This window comes from Peromyscus californicus, unplaced genomic scaffold (assembly GCF_007827085.1).
Source record: "Peromyscus californicus insignis strain IS unplaced genomic scaffold, ASM782708v3 Scaffold_6__1_contigs__length_162567912, whole genome shotgun sequence".
In the NCBI taxonomy this organism is placed as follows: domain Eukaryota; kingdom Metazoa; phylum Chordata; class Mammalia; order Rodentia; family Cricetidae; genus Peromyscus; species Peromyscus californicus.
In genome coordinates, this window is record NW_026294584.1 from 55,825,085 (window position 1) to 55,834,249 (window position 9,165).

Genomic DNA, 9,165 nt, shown 5'->3' on the forward strand with positions numbered 1-9,165 from the left:
CATCAGGTATTGACCCGGGTCCTTCTAAAGCTATCCTGTGTTTCTGTCTTTCCTCTCATCAGCTAGGTCTATCATTCTACCTAATATTTCTTTTTCCTCTCTCTTCCTCATAGGAACCCTGTAAAAGGTGGGAGCTGGCCTCCCATAGGTTCCATTTAATTCTTGCCAGTACTGTCAAAATACATGCTAAGATTATGAAGATTTTCTTGCATTGGACTTTAAAGCCAAATGCACATTAAGCTTATATCATATACTTATCTTTCATTTATCGTTGAAGACCTAGAATGTAATCAATAAGTAAGCATGTATGGCATATTTTCTGGAGCCGAGACCATGAATTTTGAGGTGTCTATAGGAAGAGTATGGGAAGGGACCCAGCTGTCAGTGATGTAACAAAGTGGGAGAGGAATGAGATGCCCAATAACTAAGTCTTCTGCTTAGTAAATTTTTATATTTAATATTTATATTTTTATTTACCTCTTCACTTGGCTCTGAAACACATTTTTACATTTTTATAACATTAGAAACATCAGTCTGTCATACTTTGCGTTCCTTCAGCACTGGATACATATGAGGTATGAACCAGATGATTAACTAGGATTCAAAGATTAGTGAATAGATGATCCTGCAAGACTGACCTTCAGTTCTTCCTGGCCCATAATGGGTCTCTGTACCTTGAAAAATCATTTGCCTCATCAATCCTCACCCTATAAGGTAACTTGACAAAGTCTCTCTCCCATCAAAGAGAGAAAAGTAATTACTTCTTTCTTAGTAGTTACAAGCAGGTAGCCTTCATTTGAGATAAGCAACTGAGTAAAAACAAGATGGTTTGTGATTGTTGCTTTACCCATGCCTGCTACTATAGAAAAGAAATGGATAGCTTATCAAACTTAAGATTTACTTCTTAAAATATGACATACACCAAGTTCTGGTATTTTATTTACGTATAAAGAAATGCCTTCCTTCTGGGATATTGCCTTTGGCACTTTAGAGCAATCAGGTTTGTGTTTGTTTCTTTGTTTTAAGACAGGGTTTCTCTGTGTAGCCTTGGAGCCTGTTCTGAACTCGCTCTGTAGTCCAGGCTGGCCTCAAACTTGCAAAGATCCACCTGCCTCAGCCTCCTGAGTGCTGGAACTAAAGGCATGTGCCACCACTGCCTGGCACCAGATCATTTATTAACCATTGTAGTTTGACAATTTTTAATTTCTGAAGTCATACATACACAGATTAATGAATATTATCATAATAATTCTTTAAATTTACACTGGGAACTGGAATATATTTCAATGTGAAGTCCTGTGGACCCTGGAAATTTAATGCTTTGTTTCTACTTGATTGTTTTAATTAACATTAGATACAATGCCTAGCTATCAAATGGAAAAGATTATAAAAATTAGCATGTACTAAATTCAAGTGCTTAACATGTTGTGAACCCTTCAAGTGATCTTATCCCATTTTAAAGATCTTACTTTAATATGGATCATAGCAATGCATTTTTTCTGGATTGTAGGAGTCATTTCCTGTAGCAGAAGGAGTGAACTTAGAATAATTACAGGAGACTTTATTCTAAAAGAAACCAGACCTCTTAAGACAACAACAGCTAGTGGTTTATTGGCTTGTTTGCATTTATCCATTTATTTGGCATTAAACAAATATATATATATATATATATATATATATATCAATTGCCAGATATAGAAAACAAGAAAGCCTGCTCTCCAGCTTTGTAGTAAATGATAGGCTACTGTAACAAAAGAGTCCTAATGTATCAAACGTATCATCTGTATTTCTTTTTTGCTATGAAAAAAATCACAACCTAGTGTTTTTCTATGCCTGACGCATTTAATTCAGATAGCTTGTCAACCACAGACAAATTTATTATTATCCTACTATTAAATCATTGTATGCCATTTTAAATATATATTACTTAGATTGTTTTTCTGTCAAAGTGATTTGGCCATTTGCTTATAAGACAATAAATGTGTCATCTATTGCCAACCCCAAGAGCATGTCATTCCAAAGGTCTTTCCAAAGGTCTGGTCCCCACATTTTAGATCCAACTCAGGAAATTCCCTTCAAGAACATCATCATGCTAAGACAAATCACAAGAGAACAAGGCATAAGCCATCATGTTGAAATCATATTTATTTGAAATTTGAAATGTAATTGAAATGTCTGCAAAGAATTTTGCTAATTGTATATTCCAGAGAGATATATGCTCTAGAAAAGAAGTTGTTACCTGACAGTTGACGAAGAACATGAAATGAGAGTAAGAAGAGATAATCGGAGATCATTTTCAGTAAAGTTATTGATAAGCAGTCACTCAAACCCATCCTTGAGGACTGCAGATATTCATCAGGTGGCGAGAATGGTTCTTCCAACTGGTTCACTTGTCCCTCCCCAGAAGTCATTTCTTATGCACTGCCAAAAACTGCCTCTCTTGCCCAAATCCTGCACTCCAAACACATTTCCTTCCTTCTTTCACTACACTCTGTCTCCATACAATATCTCATGAAACTGACTACATATGAGTTCTTGAGTTGTTTAAATCTACCTTCCACACCTCCAGGAGAATACATGAAACACCAGGTTTTCAGACAGTTCCTGCTCAAACTCTCCAGTCCTGTTTTTGCTGATGTAGTCTTATTTCCACCTCTACCTTATTCTCATCAGTTGCATGTCTATTTTATGAATGATTTTCTCAAAATAAAAGACTGTCTGTCATGCCAGTTTCCTTGGGAAACACTCTTTAACATTCTCTCTTGGTACTAATGTTAATTAAACTAGAGATTGGCCCAAAACAATCATTCCTCTTGCTATTTATGGAAAAGTTGCAACATGTATAATTATTGATGTGAAGATCAGCCAACGTTTTTCTAGTTTAAATTGCAAATTCTTGTGCTTTGGATTTCACATACAGTATGTGTTACAAATATGAGGGATTAGATTAACAACAAAACCAGCCTACTTCTTCCTTATTTTTATTCTATACTAATTTTCTTCAGAGAAACATAGAAAGAGAAGTATGAATAGATAGAATGTGGGAAATTTGCCTGCAAGAGTATTTATATAGGCACTTAACAAGCCACCTTCCAAATTCTTAAATGCTTGTAGGAACTCACACACACTGAGTCTGGGTGGTTAATACATTTGGTGAAACAAAATTACCCTATTTTTCTGTAATGTATTTATAATTCTGTGACTGCCCCACTTGACTAGGCACCAAATTATGAAACATTAGATACTGTCTAATTATCAAAGCAATAATTTGGGATGGATACACACAAACAAATGTGTAGGCACACAGCATCATCTATCATTGTCATTAGAATAACTTCCACCTCCTCCTTCCTCATGACTAACTACATTCCAAATTCTATGCATGCATCTAAACATCACCTTGTATTCAAAAAAGGCCCTGGGTTTTCTTTTTTATTTTTTCATTCTATTTTTTTTATTCCCCTCTCCTCCCTCCTCCCACCCCCTAGCCTTCCCTCCAAACCCACCTCCCATTCCCACCTCCTCCAAGGGAAGGTCTTCCAGGGGGAGTCAGCAGAGCCTGGTACATTCAAATGAGGCAGGTCCCAGCCCCTCCTCGCTGCACAAGGTGTCCCACCATAGGCACTGGGCTCCAAAAAGCCAGCTCATGCATCAGGGATGGATCCTGATCCCACTGCCTGGGGGCCCCCTAAATAGTTCAAGCTAAACAACTGTCTCACCTATCCAGAGGAAGGCCCTGAGTTTTCTTACCCATCAAATGTCTACTTGCGTTACATAGAGTCCAATCATTTTTTAAAAATGTTGTTTTATGATTTTGAGTGTAAGCATCCTCTAGATTTTAGCTATGATTTATACACTTAAAGTAATATAATTTTTATCAAATTATTTTTTCTGATATTAGTCTCATTTTAAAAGCTTTTTCACTACTTGTTTTGCATTCATTCAAGATGGTGTGATGTTTCAGTCACAAACCTCAGTAACTCCTTTATAACCTTGCACACAACACAACCCATGTTTCATGATTATTTTGTGTATATGGTTTTCTAGTTCTTAATGCTTCTGTGTCAATGGTTCTAAAGAAATGACCACTGGTGATGTATATCTTTTCTAAAAGTTGTCCAACTTTTAAAAAAACATCATTAATCTATTAATAATTGAATAAATTCTTATTGGTATTTACGGATAGTTTCTCCATGTTGTTAAAAATCGAAGAGATCTTTCATAAAACATGTTTTAAAAGAATTGAGTCTCAGCTCTCTGCATCCTCTTTCATAGTGAAGTGGAGGAAAATCAGACAATGGTCACAGAGTTCATCCTACTGGGATTCTGTCTTGGCCCAAGGATTCATCTAGTCCTTTTTCTACTTTTCTCCCTCTTCTATACGTTCACTCTGTTGGCGAACGGGACCATCCTTGGAATAATCTGCCTGGACTCCAGACTCCACACTCCCATGTACTTCTTCCTGTCCCACCTGGCTCTTGTTGATATGGCCTATGCCTGCAACACAGTGCCCCAGACACTGGTGAACCTCTTGGATGAAAAGAAGCCCATCTCCTTTGCTGGATGCATGACACAGACCTTTCTCTTCTTGGCTTTTGCACACGCAGAATGTCTTCTCCTTGTGGTGATGTCTTATGACCGGTATGTAGCTATCTGCCACCCACTACACTACACTGTCATCATGAACTGGAGAGTGTGTAGTATACTGGCTGCTAGTTCCTGGGTATTTAGCTTCCTCCTGGCTCTGGTCCATTTAGTCCTCATCCTGAGGCTGCCCTTCTGTGAACTCATGAAATAAATCACTTCTTCTGTGAAATCCTGTCTATCCTCAAGCTGGCCTGTGCTGACACAACACTCAACCAAACTGTCATTTTTTTCTTTTGTTTTTTGTTTTTTGTTTTCAAGACAGGGTTTCTCTGTGTAGTTTTGGTGCCTGTCCTGGATCTCACTCTGTAAACCAGGCTGACCTTGAACTGACAGAGATCCACCTAGCTCTGCCTCCCGAGTGCTGGGATTAAAGGCGGTGTGCACCACCACCACCCAGCCAAACTGTCTTTTTTGCAGCTTGTGTGTTCATCTTAGTGAGACCACTATGCTTGGTGCTGGTCTCCTACACACGCATCCTGGTGGCCATCCTCAGGATCCAATCAGGAGAGGGCTGCAAGAAAGCCTTCTCTACCTGCTCCTCCCACCTCTGTGTGGTTGGGCTCTTCTTTGGCAGTGTCATCGTCATGTATATGGCCCCCAAGTCCCAGCACCCTGAGGAGCAGCAGAAAATCCTTTTGCTGTTTTACAATTTTTTCAACCCTATGTTGAACCCCCTGATCTACAGCCTGAGGAACGCTGAAGTCAAGGATGCTCTCAGGAGGGCACTATTCAATGAAACTCATTCCCAGTTGGTGTGATGCTTGGACCACAAGTCTCAATAGTTTCTTCTAATCTTTATCTCAAATATTTCCTAAATCCAGGAATGTTCATTGTCTGTTCTTATCTGTGTCTAATGACATAGAATCACAAGCTCCTCCTAACCTGAAGGATTAATAATGTCGAATTCCTTGGCTTTCTAGAAGATGAGATTTTTGTAAGGCATAATTTTTCTTTCTAGTTGAATTGATTAGCTGTGAAATGAAATTATATTTTAATTCATTCTCTGAGTCTTTTTATTTGATTCTTCTCATCAATCTTTCATCAAATTAAATGACCTGACATACTATATAAGATTCAGAAGAAAAAGAAGCTATATCCAAACACAGTGAATGAACCCTGTATCATATCATACACCTAACAATTCCCACAATTACACTTGACCAATCTGGAATTATTTGGGTGTTTTAGTCATTATCTGTGGTACTTATCACTTTCAAATGAAAATTACTCACACATTATTGAGTTAATTTGTTTGATGATATGAAGGAATGGATTTAAAACAAGAGCTATAGGAATAAGGAGGGAAGAGAATTTTAAATGCCATAGACAGTTGGGAGTGGTGGCACATGCCTTTAATCCAAGAACTTGAGAGGCAGAGGCAAGCAGATCTCTGTGAGTTCGAGGCCAAGCTAGTTTATATAACGAGTTCCAGGACACCAGGGTTACACAGAGACCCAGTCCCAAAAGAAACTAACCAGCCAAACAAACAAAAAAACACAGACACTGAAAAGCTGCAGCATCATTTACATCATTTACAAATTAAGGGTTTCACCTGATTGTTTTGGTAGCTAGTGTATAGCAGAGTGTTTGTCCCCTAAATGAGTTGAAAATGGGCATCAGATAAAATAACTTGGGCCATTTGAAGATTCTTTACAAAGATTTAGAATGATGAGCTATTACATATTTTTTGACCTGCCTACAGATAGAATGGATTCTCATGTCTAGAGCATTTCTCAATAACACCATGTTGGTGAACATCAGACTTGCTATGGGATATCTTTTTATAGGCTGTGAATACCTGTTGCTCCCGTTGGCTCATAAATAAAGCTGCATTGGCCTATGGCAGGGCAGGATGGATCCAGGTGGGAAAATCCAAGAGAGATAGTGAGAAGAAAGGAGAGTGGGAGAGATGCCAGCCCGCCACCTGAAGGAGCAACAAGATGCCAGCAGACCGGTAACTCCATGGCCACATGGCAACATATAGATTTATAGAAATTCATTAATTTAAGATGAAAGAGCAAGCTAGCAAGAAGCTAAAGCCATAGACCATACAGTCTGTAAGTAATATAAGCCTCTGTGTGTTTACTTGGGACCAAGCAGTTGCAGGATGTGGGTCGGAGACATTTGTCCTGACCATGGGGCTGGGCAGGACTGGAGAAACTTCTGGCTACACAGACTTGTTCTCACAAAAGTTTCTTTGGGAGTGAATATTGTGTTTAATTGTACCTAGCTTAGAGTGACTGCAGAACTATTGGGAAAAGATATTTAGTGTTTGATAGAACAGCAGAACAGCTGCGAAATGCTGCAATGGTATTTGACTCCCAAGCTGACCACGTAGAGGTGTAGATCCTCCCATCTCCTGCAAGAGGCTGACAATATTAGAGGCTGTAATTACTGAAAATGATAAGCATGGCACTTTGTGGGTGAAGTCAGTTCTTGCGCCACATGGCAGTGGCCCCCACGGTATCTCTGGCATGTGGAACTAACACTTGATCACTGTTTTGTAGGAATACTGTTTACTCTTTGCTAGGGACTATAGAGTCCAATGTTTCTCACTGAATGATGTTTTGTACCTTCAGGTCACCTGGGGAACTTGCAAAAATATGGATTTTGATTTGGCAGATCTGAAAGGGATGGACAGGCATTCAAATTTCTAATTATCTCTCTTTTCTTGGTGACTGGCAGACCCACAGACCATGCTACAGGGAACACTGTTAAATCTGAAGTTCATGGGGAAAGTGGAAAACAGATGAGAGCAAGCTTGTGTTCCCACAGGACCTGACAGACATGATGTCTTATCAGACATCAGGGAAGCCTCATTCCCTTTGCCTTCCTGATAAACTTTGACAGCAATGGCTCAATTTGACTTATGATTCACTATAGTTTGTTGGTGGTCATTCTATTCATTCCTTCAGCCAGTCATTCATTTATTTTGTTCTTCTTGTTATCTCAGTACATTTGCTTTGTCTTGTTTTGTTTTTAGTATTAGGAGACCAGGAAAAAATGCTATTGTGCATAATCTGCTTTGTTCCTTACAGAACAGTCTGAAAGCTATATGTTCAGATTTATTAGGGACTGGAGAAAACCAAGGTGAATTTCATACTCTTATGTTCTTATACCCAGCCAGCACTTAACCATGGATGCTCAATATGTGATGACTTCTCCCATAAATCAAGCAATCTAATCCTCAAAGGATACCAGCTGGATGTCCTTTGATTGATTCTAAAACTTTCCACGAGGAGACAGAGTCTGACCTCATGAGGTAAAGGATCAGTTCACACGACTGCCCAACTTCAGTGTGTCATAACAAGTCTGAGTTGCGATGCAGGCTTCTGACTGACCAGCTACAACTCAAGATTCTAATCTCATATATATATATATATATATATATATATATATATATATATATATATCAGACTTCTACATCACTCATATTTTCTCTGCTCATACATCTTTGGTAAAAATGTGACCTCTGTTAAATAACAGAAGGCTGGGAATGGCTTCATGTTGACTTAAGTGGGTACCTGCATTCAGGTGCACATCCCCCATTACAGACATACATATATCCACACATTTGAAAATAAAATGAATCTTTCAAGGCAGTATCTGGATTTCCACATGCTGACTTGTAATCATTTGGAAACAATACTTTCAATGAAGATCTGTTTGTTTTCTGTTTCATTCCTTTCTACATGTTTACGTTTTGTATAATTTTATGGTTTCCTCTGATAGCTTTTATAAACTGACATTGCCTTATTTTGCTTATGTAGTAAAAACACATAATTTAGAGGATACATTCCTAAATTTTAGTTTATTTATTATGATATTTTATACTTACCTTGATTTGATCCGAAAATTTTTATGTTTCTCCCCAAAAAACTTCTATAGTTTATGTATACAGAGTAAAAAAAAATTTAGTGCCCCCAAATTAGAGCTTTTCTGTAATATCACAGGAGTTTTACCTCCATTAGTGGCAGAACACCTGGTTATGAAAAGAGATGAAGTGTTTATTAACTGCCTTCTATGCATTATATTTTAGATATGATTAAGAGTATTTTTGGCTTCCCTAAAATAATGTGTTTCTTGTCATAAATACATAGATAAGCAAGTCTTCAAATCTGATGTGAATTTAGGAGTTCCTGTCAGGGTTATCCTACAACCCCAGAAAAATAAAATCACAGTGTAATAAACACATTAACCTTATAAATCTTACAGTGTCTAGATGTCGAGTTTCTAACTCTCACGTCCAATATCAAGAATAAATACAATTGAAAACAAAAATAACTTTAGCAGCAGGTATCTCCATCTTCCCTGGGGGGATAGTAACTGTAAAGCAAGCCACCTTGCATAGGCTACTGTCTTCCTGGAAAAGAATGGTCTCTGAATTCAGCATCTATTGCCTTTCAGAGTGAAGGCTATCGGGCACTTCTGACAGATGACCTACATTGGTGGTTTGTGCCCTGGAAAATACTCTCCTAGGGAAGATATTTCTTCAAACACCCCTCTGGAACATTCAGA

The 9,165-nt window shown here is 38.2% G+C and overlaps 1 protein-coding gene across 1 annotated transcript; it reads left to right on the forward strand.

The window, feature by feature from the left end:
- Window positions 1-303: 303 nt before the first annotated feature.
- LOC128099533 (olfactory receptor 2A1/2A42-like) lies at window positions 304-5,405 on the forward strand. Its single transcript, XM_052721497.1, is given in 4 exon segments — window positions 304-389; window positions 4,276-4,781; window positions 4,784-4,870; window positions 5,056-5,405. Coding segments are annotated over 4 exon segments (1,029 nt in total).
- Window positions 5,406-9,165: the final 3,760 nt, after the last annotated feature.